General features: G+C 32.2%; 1 protein-coding gene across 1 annotated transcript in view; it reads right to left on the reverse strand.

Annotated features, from left to right (window-relative positions):
- The window catches only part of LOC127723193 (MAM and LDL-receptor class A domain-containing protein 1-like), a 76,017-nt gene that overhangs the window by 37,427 nt on the left and 22,685 nt on the right, over nucleotides 1-15,905 (reverse strand). The window contains exons 4-15 of the mRNA XM_052229717.1: nucleotides 15,162-15,252; nucleotides 14,411-14,558; nucleotides 12,428-12,524; nucleotides 10,693-10,884; nucleotides 10,255-10,381; nucleotides 8,401-8,514; nucleotides 5,890-5,996; nucleotides 5,213-5,331; nucleotides 3,450-3,589; nucleotides 2,795-2,908; nucleotides 1,955-2,049; nucleotides 1,338-1,467 (exon numbers count right to left, since the gene is read on the reverse strand). Of these exons, the coding sequence (XP_052085677.1) occupies nucleotides 1,338-1,467; nucleotides 1,955-2,049; nucleotides 2,795-2,908; nucleotides 3,450-3,589; nucleotides 5,213-5,331; nucleotides 5,890-5,996; nucleotides 8,401-8,514; nucleotides 10,255-10,381; nucleotides 10,693-10,884; nucleotides 12,428-12,524; nucleotides 14,411-14,558; nucleotides 15,162-15,252 (1,474 nt within the window). The remainder of the gene's footprint in view (nucleotides 1-1,337; nucleotides 1,468-1,954; nucleotides 2,050-2,794; nucleotides 2,909-3,449; nucleotides 3,590-5,212; nucleotides 5,332-5,889; nucleotides 5,997-8,400; nucleotides 8,515-10,254; nucleotides 10,382-10,692; nucleotides 10,885-12,427; nucleotides 12,525-14,410; nucleotides 14,559-15,161; nucleotides 15,253-15,905) is intronic.

Consider the following 15,905-nt stretch of genomic DNA (forward strand, 5'->3'; position numbering starts at 1 on the left):
ACTCTTTTAATAACAAGCTTTACATTTTATGTAATATGAAAACACCAAAGGTTCTACGGTCCATAAATACAGTTAATCGTAAAGGTGGCATACTTACTTTATTAATATGCACTGTACAATTTTATGGACAACAAAGACAAGGATGGATGAATGCGTACTCTATTGAACCGTTTTATCCACTCATTTGAAACTATGACATTGACCAGCCTTTCTGTATACTATGACATTTCATTCTCTGTAAGCAGTGGCTGAATGAGATCGGTGGTTCGGGTCAACCGTTAGGAGCGCGAAATGGACCAATATAAAAACTGAATCTATATTTCGAATAATATCTGGTTTTAAACTGCAATTCCCTAAACTGATTTCTTTTTGTTTATGCATTCCAAATGATAAGAGTTAAGAATTGCCTCTTTTTGAGTTTTAGAGGATAATTTGTGTTTCGTTTCAAGTGACAGCAATAGTTAATAAACTTCACCAACGTTCTAAAGCTAAAATTATTTCTATAGAGCATATTTCTTCTAACTAGTTTTCATTTTCAGTTTATGTGAACGTTTAATAACTATTAGATGATACAAACTAATTCTTTCATCAGACCAAATAGAATGTTCCCCGTGTATCAATTTCAAGACATCATAAAATTGTTTTCTCTAAGAGAAACTAGATTTCTATCCCTTTTTACTTTTAAAAATATGTAGAAAAAAATCAAAATTAAATTACATGGAAATTATTTGTATCAGTTAGTTAATTGCTTTTTGAAAGTTAAAAAATTTTGGCTCCAAGCATCACTGAAGAGACATTTATTGTCGAAATGCGCATCTGGTGCAGAAAAATTTGTACCGTTAATGTTATTAATAGACATAGAAATGGTAGAAAATTACACTTTTGAAAGGGACTGGAGGGTTTTCAGTTGATTCTTAACGTTTTTTTTTTCAGATATTCTATTGCAAAGGTAAATCCTCTCTATCCATTGACACAAAACACTAAAAGACATTGATTTAGCACACTTCCAACAAAAAACCAATCTTACAAGCTCTTCATCGCCCCGAATCTATAAAATAAACGTTAGATTAACCAGTATTCAAGCATACATTAACACAAAAATATATATTTTTATACTTTCCTTTGGCATGTTTGGAGTAACGGTCATTTCATAGCGTTTCATTGCAGTAACAGGAAATGTTTCATTGGAGTAACGGTTAACGTTTTATTGGAGTAACAGGGAACGTGTCATTGTAGCAAAGGGTAACGTGTCATTTTAGTAACAGGGAACGTTTCATTGGAGTCACAGCTAGAGTGGGTTTGAACTCGTAATGATGAAAATTATAAACAATTCTTACTAGGCATAGATATGTTTGTGAACATAACAGCTTTTTCGCCGACTACTCGTGGTGATGATGCCTCCGTATACAAGTAAACATATCCTTCAACAGCATTCTCCGGTCCACTAGATGTCGTTGGTGTATCACCCTGTATACATTGAGAGAACAAAGTCATTAATGTATCGAAATGATATTGTATTGTTTTGACTAGTGTTTGTAAAATTTAAAAATATATACATAGGGACATTTCCCACTAAATATATTTCACATCAGAGCCATTTTTGACATGTTTGATATCAAAGTCACAGCTTCATTTTTTATTATCTAGTTCGGACCATTTACAACCTAGTTTAGAAAATGTAGCAAACAATGTATGCTTACAGTTCACAATTCGAATATCTACTTGAAGATCATTTACGAGAAGAAAAGCTAAAATTCACAATGAGATAAAGCATATTCGTTTCGTTTTGTTTTCAATGTTTTCTTTATTTTCATATAGTCTATCATAAACATGATATATAATGTTTCGTACTTTCCGAAATGCATTTTTTTTGACAAGGAATAAAAACCGTTTCTTTCTAACATTATTTTTTTATCAAATGTTAAATAAATGCACATAAGGAATTTTTAATCACCGTATAGGTAGTCCAGTCAAAGTTGTCATTTGTTTCATCCTGTGCCAGCATACAATACTCTCCAATCTCTGCCGTACATCCCAATGATGCAGTATCTGCAAGATTAATAATTAAAAAGAATATATAAAAATACGGTGCACATGTCTAGAGAAAATGTAAACGAAGAAATGAAAAAAAGTCCTCATCAACAAAAGTTAATAATCCATAACCAACTAAAAAGCCACTCTGAATATGATGTTTGGATGGCCTTTAACTGCCTTGTGGCTTTGATTGATTGACTATTGTTTTCTTTACGTCCAGGCACAAATATCTTATGCATATTAGAAATGAGAACAATTATAATCCAATAAATGATTCTGCAAAGTTGTGCAACCGCGATAAAGTAAAGGCATTACAACCTTGAAAATGAGGGTACGTTGAAACCGGCAGTCATTTTTATTGGTAACATGAAGACTGCAGACATGTTTACTAGAGTTTCAATGTATGTTTAACATGGCATTCTCAATACAAGAGGCATAGTTCTAAACGTACAAATTCTGACGAGACATGTTTCGACATTTCGCATAGCCTAACTGCGCCTATCTTTACAAAGAATATTCTTGTCGGATGGGAGAAGTCAGGAGATGCCATATTTCTATACCATTGTCAACCTTGGAAGTAATAAATATGCATTTTTTTTAAATCATAGATGACATAATAGAATTACTAAAACGTATGATTTTCCTTTAAGATCCCCTTTAAGGAAGTAAATCCCTATTGTAGTACAAACGGTAATACCGTGAATACCTTTTAGCGTTGTCTATGGTCTATGCATAAATCAAAAAAAAAAAAAACGTTTACCTGTTAGAACTTCACAATTTGCTCCTGTAAATCCTTCGTTACATGTGCATGTGTAGGTGTCCGAATTCAAAGGACTGTCACATGATCCAAATTTACATGGATGGTTTATACAACCTAAATAACAACACAAACACATTAAAATAAATTAACTTTCAGAGATGTTTTACATCATGTACAAATTGGCCTAATAATTTTACGTTGTAACCGCAATTTTCTTAAAATAAACAAATCCATAAAATTTTACCAATTACACTTATATAAAACATTAACATATAATAACGAACACAAATGAGAGTAACATGATTTAATTGTATTTCTGTGTTATAAGTTATTTAACAATAACCTTGCTTTCCCTCTACTCATTTAGTTGTTTAAAATGTTGGATAGCCATCAAATAATTTTTTGTGATATTGTTTCTGTCCCTTAGATCCAAAAGACGATTAAAATAAAAGGTAATGTTCATTCAAAATCCATCAATTATATAAAACTATAAAAAAGTATTTCCTTTTTTAGGTCGGTTTACTTTCAAAGTTATTCTATAGACTTTAGATTTCCTAATACGTTACAGCCATCCCATGCATCCTACATCAGTGAAGCGGCATTGTTAGAATTACACAATTGGCAAAAAGTAATCTTGTTATCAAAATATATGTACCTGTTCCGATAGATTTAAACTTCATTCGAAACCCTCTTGATGTTTGTTCATCAATATGACTGTCGAACTGGATAATCATTTTGTTCTTAAATTCATCTGGCGTCGCATCCCACAGTTCATTCTTGGTTGTACCACACCTCCTATGAACGTACAAAAAGTAAAATAACAAAAATTCCGAATTCCAAGGAAAATTCGAAACGGAAAGTCTTTTATCAAATGGCAAAATCAAAGTTCAAACACATCAAACGAATGGAAAACAACTGTCATATTCCTAACTTGGTACAGGCATTTCCTTATGTAGAAAATGGTGGATTAAACCTGGTTTTAAAGCTAGCTAAACCTCTCACTTGTATGACAGTCGCACAAAATTCCATCATATTGACAACAATTTGTAAACAAAACAAACAGAAATATTAGGTAAAAATGTCAAAAAATAGGGGTTAAGCAGTCAACATTGTTTTATAATCTTAATCACTATAAAAAAAACAAATATGTCAACAGAGAAAAACAAAATGGCATATAGACAAGGCACATAAGCAAAAAACGAAAAACAAGAATACAAAAATAACCATAGCACAATAACACAATGGCGGGATGTATAAGTACCAAGCCACATGCAAAAGTAGAAATAAAGACTACGAGATTCATAATATGAACGTTGTTGATGTGTTTTAATGGAATTGTATGGCATAGAACTCTTTACTTTTGAGTTTTGTGTGAATTGTAAAATATATTCTTCAGCATTTCTTTCGATTTCTGTGGAAACTTATATTCAAGTTGCAGTTTTCCAAAACCTTATAATTTATTTATGAAATCATGCCTTAGTCTATTTTGCTTTTTTAACTTTAGATTCGAGCGTCACTGATGTGTCGTTTGGCGTACAACATTTTAATCCTGATATCTTTGAAGAATTTATTAGTATCAGGGATTCCTATCTTTCAAAGTTATTATAATATATGTGATTAAACATTGCTAGCGGATGGACCGATAGACCACCGATTTAGGTCCCTCTGATATCGAATATCTGCAAAGAATGTCTGCAGAAATTACTCTCAAAGTAATAATAAAACTCTTGAATAACCTTCTTCCAGTATGCTACTCCTAGATAACAGAATAAATTTGAGGATAAAAATAAGAGGATTCTGAATACTGTCAAGTGTTAAGCATGAATTGCAATGAGTGTGCAGGTAATAACGAAAAACAGTACAACAAAAATATAAAACTCCGAAACTCGACATCTAACTTAAAATATGTATAAAAAAACCTACAATCAACAATGATTAACTATTTGAAATAAAAATAACGCTTTCTATATCTACAGCATACAGTTTTAATTTTCTTTAAATATACTTTTTATTTTTTATTTAGTTTGCGTATAATTTTCTATCATTTGTAACGATGTTTTGCCCCGAAATACATTTTTTATCAAATAAATGTAATAAAAAAGTTTAATTCTTCAGGTAAACATGATTTGCTGAGACACATATGGTGGATTAGGGAAATACATAATGCGTTGCAACTTGCAACCTACGGAACACCAAAGAGTTGTTGCAAGGGTCTTTAACATGCAGAGTGTGTCAGTTTATCTATACGAAAGATCGGATTTAACATTCTCATTTTGACCACAGGTTCATATTAGGAATATTCAATAACCGTATTGGTATCGAAGTCAAAGTTGTCATTCTTTTGCATCATGGAGAAACAATGTGGGTCTCCAAAATCAGATGGCCGAAGTGATAAAACTTTTTGAAAGTTATACTTACCTAGGTCCAGTCTGTCCTAGTAAATTGTACCTAAACTGCAACCAATGAAAGCAAGCCATTCCATTATTGCTGATATCCATATCTTCAATTGTCCCACGTAAAATATTGTTATCCACACCCTGTAAAAAATAGATTTTCAACTCTCATGGCTTGAACCTCATTCAAATGCATTTATAAAAAAAAATGACTTAAGAATTTTTTTAAAAGTTTTTTTTTGCATTTCCTTGATAATTTGTAACCAGGATTTGCTAGATTCACCTGAACATTTGATTTTTCTTATGACAATCGAGAGCTATCTGGTTTCTGCCTAAAACACCTCTTATCTCAAATGCTCGTACCTCTGAAATAAGCACACGAACCTATCTTAAAAACTACCATTTTTGACTATGAATCTCTCTAAGTAAATTGGTTTTCATCATATTTGTTTTGCATTGTCAATTGTTTCAAGCTTAGAATTAAAGTCATATATAATCCTGCAAATAAAAAACAAAAAAGTTGAATATGTTTTATATATATACTTGAAGTGATTAGTTTAAACAGGCATAGATGGACTTCCTATTATTTATCTTTTTTATCAAAATCTTCAGATATGTACTGTTATTGTATTATTGTCTTCCCATTTTCTGATTCGCCGACAGTTTTTTCGTATACAGTAACCCTAATCGCTTAGCACTTACCTGTATAAGCCAAGTACATTTTAAACCTGTGTCATAGTTGTTTGGATAGTTAGGCGAGTTTACATATATTTCCTCTCCAGCACCTACGTTCACAACCCCACCACAGCCTTGTAAAAATGTTATGATTATTATTATTATTATTATTTTTACTATCATTATAATTATTATTTTATTATTATATTATTATCATTGTTACCTCATTTTCATTCTTTTTCTTAAGTATCATATTCGAAATCATTAAATGAACACGATTTATAACCATGTACTATTACTGTAAGAAAATGACCTTATTACAATGACCATAGTTATTTATTTTCTATGTCATTTGGTTTCTAGTAGGCATTTGTCTCATTGGCAATCATACTACATATTCTTATTCTTATATTATGTTTGAATTCTTATTTTTCTGTGTTTGAATAGATGCGTATTATCAACCTGCAGTGTTGAAAAAAAAACTCAGTTACAACAATTAACAATTAACCGACAATTAATGGTTCAGTTTAAGTAAATTTAATGTTGTCTATCTTCTATATCAAAGTTGTAAAGTAGTAAAATTCCTGTTTGAATGGTTTTACACCTGTCATTTTAGGGCCCTTTGTAGCTTGCTTTTCGGTGTGAGCCGGAGCTCCGTGTTGAAGGCAGTGCTTTGACCTATAATGGTTTACCTTTACAAATTGGGTCTTGGATGGAGAGTTGTCTCATTGGCACTCATACCACATCGTCTTATATCTAAGTACTACATGCAATCATAGTTCTATTGTCTACCCCAATAAGTAATATGGCTAATCAATATCAAAGATCAAAAATAAAATATCAAAAATACCGAACACCAAGGAAAATTCAAAACGGAAAGTCACTTATCAAATAGCAAAATAATAAGCTCAAATACCATGAATACATCAAACGAATGGATAACAACTTATTCACAGCAGAAATTTTTCTACAATTCTGATGTCGTCAAATGGAGTAAAATTAAAAATGCTATGTATGCCAGAAAACAATATATATATAGACATTTCTCAGGAATTTTTTTCAATCGTGAAAACTGCCTTTATTTTAAAAATCAAAATCAAGGGAGATGACTCTTACCATTCCCAAAAAACAACGTAAAGTTTCGAGTAAATCGACATATGTATATACATATGTATACGTATGTTTGAGTAAGTTTGGTGTAAGTGAAAAGTTGATTCGACAATTAAAGTCTCATAACACTGGAACGACAAATCCCGACAAAAAATATCAAATCGAAAGGTAGTATCTTCTACAGATTAAAATATCCCATACCGGTTTCAAGAAATGGACCAAAGCATTCTCTGACTTTTGTACGTTACATGAACAGACGAACAGACGGACAACGATATACAACAAAATGACCCGGGTTCCTGACTAGGCACATATGTTTGTTAATAAGAGATATGAGTAAAGCATATGCCAGATATATTGTCACATTTCGAAAGACAATAACAATAAAAGAATGTATAGAAATTCTTTTTCAAAATTTCAATGAAGTGGAATTCAAGTCTAACAGGATTGTAAGTATGCTTTATTTTATAACCTTGCACTTTTCTACTTGACTGTAGATATCTACCTCAGTTTTTAAACATTTCTGACCAGTTGAACAGTTTGGTTTGATATAACAAATTGCAATTTGGTCAGAATTTTGAATAAACTGCAATAGGTGGAGAGCAACACTTCCGGTCAAGTCACAGTGATATAAAGTGAGTGTTTTTATGTTACATTACAGTGAATCATCGAACCATCAAGATAGTTGTAGATAGGAAGAAAGGAATAAATAAGATTTATTGATTGATTTTTCCTAGCTTAATGTTTATTGGGAACTGCTCATGCATATATATCACGACGAAAACAAATGAAACAGTTTTTACAATTGGTAGGTCTTGCAAGCAAAACGACTGTGATGCAGTGCAGAGGCTTTGCACAGTCGCTGGTAAAAAAAATGTTGCCTTGTAACATACATCACAGAAAGCAATTATTGTAAATTGTTTTTAACTTGCAGAGAGCATGGAGTATCGGATTTAATATCACGCAAAACAAACGCCCCACTTTAACAAAGGGTTATTCACCAGAGAGGGAGATGTTAAAGGTTGAACATATGTCTTTACCAAAGTCAACTGTTCCGAGTATGCATAATTAAATAGCGGAATCGACTAGCTGAATAAATATCGGAATGTTCTTTCGTCTAACCTTCTCATCTGATGAATAGAAATCAGGACATCGAGTCAACCAGTTGCATCACCATTTACGCCTAGATACGGAGAAACATTATGTTGTACAAGATGAGTATAAGTTTTGAAGTTTTCTTATGCATATAACATGTATGACTATGAATTTTGAGAACAAACACAAAATCCTTATTTTTTAAAAATGTGTTATGTGCAGTATGAAAAAACGATTTGAAAAACCCCAAAAAACATTGATTTTCAAAATCTGCAGTACTAGTAATTGGAATCAATAGTATCAGATACTTGTAAGTAAAACAAATATACTTACTTCCGGTTGATATTGGTAATTCACATGTGTCACCACCTAACACGTCAGGGCAAAAACACTTGCACTCCCAATTCATAAACCCTCCATTCTGACATCCAAGATTGGTACATTGAGCTATCAAAATGAACGTAGAATCTTAATTATATTTATGTAAATACAGAATAAGGAGATGTGGTATCATTGTCATCTTCGTTCAGATTTATATATAAAGAAGCCATAATACTGTATAAAAACTCCAAACATCAATTGATCTATCCACATGATGTTTGATTCAGACAGGCTAAATATACCAGAATAAACTTTAAATCCCGTCATTGTGTTGTTGTGCTATGGTAAATTTTTGTATTCTTCTCTTTCGTTCTTGCTGATGTGCTTTGTCTATATGCCTTTTTGCTTGTCTTTGTTAACATAATTGCTTGTTTTTGTAGTGATTAAGATAATAACACAATGTTGACTGCTGTACCCGTATTTTTGACATTTTTACCTATTATGTCAGTTTGTTTTGTTCACGAATCGTTGTCAATATAATGGAATTTTATGCGACTGTCATACAAGTGAGAGGTTTACCTAGCTGCAAAACCAGTTTCTACATAAGAAAATCCCTGTACCAAGTCAGGAATATGACAGTTCTTATCCATTCGTGAGATGTGTTTGAGCTTTTGATTTTGCCATTTGATAAGGGACTTTCCGTTTAGAATTGTCCTCGGTGTTCGGTATTTTTGTGATTTTACTTTTTAAACAACATTGATATTCTTAAACTGACAAATCAAGATGTTAAGTTGGACATTGACAATCTAGACGTATCCAGATGATGTTTATAAATGCAGACTGGTAATCCTTTAGTATACAAAACAACATTGACATAGTGATATTTATTAAAATCGTTCGATCGAGAAAGACTGTGTTATGTATTGTTCAGTCGTTTTTCCAGTAGGAGTGGATATTATATAATGAAATGACTCAGAAATCTATAGTTGAAAGCAGGATGGCTTGATATCTTTTTAGCAGATTAAGTAGTTCCCTTGTGCTTTCTGTACCTTAAAACATTCCTTTATACTGTATTATATGAGAGTATGGATTGGGGTTAACAGAATAGAGAATAATGGGCAAGAATTATGAAATATAGAGAAACATGGACCAAAAAAATAAAGAAAAGAGAATAATGAAATGTTAAAATATAAAGAATAAAGAATAATTGGCATCAAGAAGTATAAAGGATAGAGAGAAAAATGGCCTAAAAATTAAAGAAAACAGAAATGAAGAACCCCCATCCAAACCCTGTCATAATTATATAGTCTATTATTTTATTGTTCCTTTTTGTTTTCTGTTATACGGGTAATTGAGAGTTAAGTGCTTTTCAAGTACTGATTTTTATAGTATGTTCTTTTATGTGCGTTTATAGGTCCACTGTTTGTGATTAAAAGGGGGAAAGTGTTGAGATATATATTTGACCCCGCCTCATATTCCTGTGCTAGTCCCTTGTCAGTACCTTTTCATGCAATTCAGTATGATGTTGATGTGTACAGGTTAGAAACAACTGAACAGTCTAAACATAGACCGAACAGATCTTGCTTGACTGCAAGCAGATGATCTTAACAGTACTGAGTTTACTGCTGTGGCTTAGTCTAGAAAATGACCGTTTCACATTAAAATTCGTTTATTAGTATAATTTGGTGTTAATAACAATTTCAGAACGACTCCGGTCGATTATGAGTGTTTGACATATTGCATAGACATCTATTCATTGTTGACGCCTGTCTGTTGCACTCTAGATAATCTTAATGTTTTTCGTTTTGGTTTTCTGGATTCGTTGGCGTTTACTCTACACCCAATGTTATTCATATCAGATATTACCAGAACATCCGTAAGCTTTGTCAACTTCAAGTACATCATAGAACATCAGACCATCAGCAATACTCGCAAGAAATTCTAATCTGTAGTCAATGAATGGTATAGTCTTTCCACCGTTAGTCGAACTAGCCTGAAAATGAAGTTTATGGTCTAAACGAAGTTGATATTTACAACTTTAACGTTGTATATTTGAAAATGGTTACGTTGCAAGTTTCAATAATTTTGATTCATAATCAAGCTCATTATAAAAATAAGGAGATGTGGTATGATTACCAGTGAGACAACTATTCACCAATAATAATATGATAAATAAAATATTAAGAATAGAGTAAAGGCCAAAACAAAAAGAACAGGGAATAATGTACTAAAAAAAGGAATAGAGAAAATAACCTAAATATAACACAATACAGAAAAAAATGACGCCCTTCCAAACCAACTCACATATACACTGTACTGCAGAACTGATGACCCATCATATGAAACATCTGTTGCAACGTTATCAATATCAAAGTTGTGCCGTTTTTCCTCTCTGATTTCTTGCCATTGAATATTTAAGTAACTATCTCTGTCTGGTCGACTTTGTTCATGGTGAGCACCCAAAGCATGTAACATCTCGTGAACTACTGTAGATCTCTGAAATAAATACAAAATGAACTACTGTATATCTCTTAAACAAATAAAAATATCGAACATTTCTCAATAATATACCAATCTAATTTTCAGTTTAATTAAATTTGCTACTGCCTTCTGGATAGTAAACCTAAGAAGGCTATAACTTAAAATGCCTTTTTGGTTATTTATTCCAAGACTTTTCTGAAACTACATATCTATAAAAGCTTACAGAATGTAACAATGGAGCTAGGTTTACGAATGTAATATCATGACTTTGTAAATTACTTTGGGAAATATTGAACATATTTTCCCAAATGAAGTGACTATTACCAAGTTTGAAGCCTTGCAATAGCTGTACAGAATTTGAACACTGTGACTCATTGATATTTGAATTACAAATATGGGAGGTTTAGCTAGCTATAAAACCAGTTTTAACTAACCATATTTCTTCGGAAAATGCCTATACCAAGTTATGAATATGGCAGTTGTTTTTCACTTGTTCCGTTGATAAAAAACGTTTGATTTGTCAGTTTTTATGGACTCCCCCTTTTTTAATTTTCATTGGAGTTCTGTATTTTTGTTATACCTTTTTATATACTGTATATATATTTCCAAACATCAGTTCGACTTCATAAATACGACTTATTTTGGCCTAAAACTAACCATCAATTTGATAAATACAGACGATTCTTCTGAAAATATACCTGTTTGCCCAAACAAGAAAAATCTAGAAGAAACCAAAAAGCGCCAATCAAAAATGGTCTGTCCGATAAAAACAGACTACACTTGACCGAAAAGAAAACAAATAAAAAAAACAAATAACCGTAACTTAACAGAGGTGAATGTCAATCTCATTAGTCGCCATGGCAAAAAAGGCCAAAAGACCCAAAAACACAAACAACAGTACGCAAAACACAACATAGAAAACTAGATACCGAGCAACACGAACCCCACCAAATAAAACCGGGGCTGATCTCAGTTGCTCCTAAAGGGTGAGCAGATCTTGCTCTACATGTGACACCCGTCGTGCTGATCTTGTAAATACAAACATGGAAATCAGTCCAATTCGGTAGGTTACAACATTACATGACCGAAAAGAAAAACGGCGAAAAGACAAACAACCTTAAAAAACATTAAACAGGAAACTAACATGTGTTTAACCCTGGACAATCCAAATACCGTGGTTGAACTCAGATGCTCTGTAAGCGTTAGTAGTATCTGCTCTACTAATGGCCGTTTCAGAATCTAATGCATTCTGGTTAATATTTTCAAAAGTGTACACCAAAGCATCATGGTTGGTTTTAAACGTTCTAAACCATTGAAATTCAACCAATGACCTGACTTTATTTTCATTTTGGGGTACGAACAATAAAATACCCTATACATCTGCAGTTCTTTGGATTCTGAAACGGCTGTGTTGCTCGTGAAAGTAACGTTCCGAAGGTAATTCGCATTTGGTTATTTCTTATATAACTCCAGCATAACAGAAGTACAAAATATGTAGTTCCTATGTACAAAGAGTTGAAGTGTTTGACACAAAGTTATAAGTTGTAAATCTACTCACCGACATACAGTTGCCTGGAGTAAGAGTAAGTGACTGGTATGGATTTGTACTTAAAACACTAGCTACTTTTCCCACCCACGATCTACATCCACTATAACTATAAATATAGTTAATCGATTAGTTTAATATGATTAAAATCTTTTGAAAATGTGTTTTTGAAGACAAAGAAACCTATGTTAGATGTTCTTATTCTTCTTACCGATCTATAAAGTCAAGCCATTCGATAGTTTCTTCTTATGTTGTGCTGTTATACCACTGTTCAATGTTAAGAGGAGGGTTAGGCGCTATCTAACTTGTTTAACCCCGCCATATTCTTTATGTGCCTGTCCAAAGTCTGAAGCCTTGCAAATCATTTGGTGAAGTTGTTTCGTGTCTGTCGTATTTGTTTTTTGTAAAAAGTTTTGTTATAAATATGGCCGGTATTTTTCTCGTTTGAGTTTTTTTTTTTTTTTTTTTTTACTTTTTGTAATATCGGTGCCTTTTATATCTGACTATATGTATTGGTTTTGGTCCATATTGAAGGCAGTGCGGTGATATATAATTGCTTACATCCACGTAATGTGTGCTCTGGTTGATCGTTGTCTCAATTGCAATCATACCACAACTCCTTATTTATATATTAATCGCGTCAATTCGAGACCTTGGATACACATGTACATTTGATAGGAATGTGTTTATAAAAACTTATATAAATCATATAAAACATTGTTTAAATAATTATGAATCAATACTGTTTTTAAACAAGGTATGGAAGATTTATAATTTTTATCAAAAACTAAAAAAAGAGATAAGGCTTATGAACTCCCACAGGCAAAGTCGACCTTAGATGGATTTGGCTATTATATTTAGGATCCTTTTGATCATATAGCCCTTCATCTGTTTTTTAGTTCTTATACATCTTTGTGGTTTTCAAATATTTGGCTTTAGGCGTTCCGGATGAAGATAAATTCATAAAATCGCTTTGGATGCATGAAATTTATAAAGCGTTATCTTCATTTTGTATAATTCAAAACGACTAATGCGTGTTTTTCTACAAAAGAACTTATAAAATGAGTTAGAAGGCCAAACAAATTTCGAAATTGAAGTGCTTAAAACTAGAATTTCAACGGTATTTTACCAAATCTACATTGTAGATAAGTCGATCTAGGCTTGGCAATGAAAACAATATCTTAACTGAATATACTATGTAAGCTTACAGCATTTTAACGAACTAGACCACTATACGTTATGTGTACTCTTATCCTGATTCATTCATTATCTTGACGGATAGGTGTGTTCTTACTCCTATTCATTCATTATTATGACGGATATGTGTTTTATCTCTCTGATTCATTCAATTTCCTAACGGACAGGTATATTCTCTCTCTGGTTCATTCATTATCCTGACAGATACATGTAGGTGTGTTCTTACTCCGATTCATTCATTATCATGACGGACAAGTGTATTCTTACTCCGATTCATTCATTATCATGACGGATAGGTGTGTTCTTACTCAAATTTATTCACTACCTTGACGAATAGGTGTGTTCTTACTCTAACTTATTCATTACCCTGACGGACAGGTGTGTTCTCACTCTGATTCATGCACTATCCTGACGGACAGGTGTGTTCTCACTCTGATTCATGCATTATCATGACGGATAGGTGTGTTCTTACTCTGATTCATGCACTATCCTGACGGATAGGTGTGTTCTTACTCTGATTCATGCATTATCATGACGGACAGGTGTGTTCTCACTCTGATTCATGCATTATCATGACGGACAGGTGTGTTCTCACTCTGATTCATGCATTATCATGACGGACAGGTGTGTTCTTACTCTGATTCATTCATTATCATGACGGACAGGTGTGTTCTTACACAGGTTGATTCATTATTATGACGGCTAAATGTTCTTACTCCGATTCATTCATTATCACGACGGATAGGTGTGTTCTTACTTCGATTCATGCATTATCAAGAAGGATAGATGTTTTCTTACTCTGGTAATTCACTCATTATCCTGACATACTCGTTGTGACCCAGATTGTCAAATGAAGCTTGTGGGTCATCTCTTTGGACCCATCTGATACAAGTTAGGTTGTCAAACTGTTTAATACCCGAATAAATTGCATTTTCTTCGTCTACAGCTGAAATTAATTGTCAAAGATATTTTATGAAATACAATAACATATTATCATTTTCCTTAAAATCATTTCTTAATTATAACTTATTATAACATTGGTTACAATGAAATATCTTGATTACCAGAAAAATAAATACGATCTGATAACTTCACAATTTTGACGTCGTACACCAGTGTGTGTTGTCAACGATCCTGTCGACGACGTTGCATCAAAACGCATTGAGGATGCATAAAAAGACAAAGTTCCTTGCATTTTCTACTTTATTTTTTTTTTTAAATTCCATGATCAATATAATATAAAAAAAAGATAATTCGAAGAATTTAAGTTTACAAGAATCTTTATTTCGTGTCCGAACATCGTGGATAATAAGTACTCGCATTCGTGAATTAATGTGTTGTTCGGTCATTCGTTAAATATTTTTCTGTATTTAAATTCTTTGATCTGTAATAACATTTTCTATTTGTTTTAATTATTTCTTCAAAAATAAAATATTTGGGAGACAGAATCATTTAAATTTTATGAAACAAAAATAGCAGTTTGAAATTATTATCAAAATCAATTATATATCGAATCTTTTTTTGACAATTATTGTATATATATACATACTATACGTATTTGCTGCTATTTCATAAGGTATAATTCCTTTTGGCCATATATACCACTGGTTTAAGACAAAATTCCTTTTTGTTCCACCAGGCTGTAACATAAAAAGTATATCAAAATGAAAATTAATTAAATATATTTTTGTTTTAGAAGAAGCAGTTATGAAACACTTCATTAACAGTAAGGATATTCGCTACTCATGTTTTTGACTTTTTTGTCAGATTTTCGGAATCCTCTAGTTTTATCCATGTAGTATCAAATGAAAATTATGCCCGCTAATCCCTACTTTTCTTTTTATATTTTTATAACATAGAGTTTAACAAGCCATTTTTTGAAAATCTTTAAAAAAAACCTTGTTTTTTTCATAGTTTTTTAAAGAAATAATGTGCCAATGTTAATTGAATGAAAATCCTAGAGAGAATCATTTCCCGCCAAATTTTCAATTGCTCAAATCTAAAAACAAGGACATGGACCTGTAATTTTTTTTTACTTTTTAAGTTCTATTATTTATATTCTATCAATTTATAACAGTCTTTTAAAAAGCTTGAGGCGGAGCGAACATTCTTAAGGAATAAACATGATCGCGATAAGACGTCAAAGACACAGCATGGCTAAGGTAGTATACAATGAAGTTGTGATGACATCAGCTTGGAACTTGGTGTATATGTTCATTACAGTGAACATTTTATTTTAAGTATCTCAAATCAGGATTTAGATTCAAATTTCACGATTCACTGAAACTGGAAA

This window comes from Mytilus californianus, unplaced genomic scaffold (genome assembly GCF_021869535.1).
Source record: "Mytilus californianus isolate M0D057914Y unplaced genomic scaffold, xbMytCali1.0.p SCAF_13, whole genome shotgun sequence".
Taxonomy (NCBI): domain Eukaryota; kingdom Metazoa; phylum Mollusca; class Bivalvia; order Mytilida; family Mytilidae; genus Mytilus; species Mytilus californianus.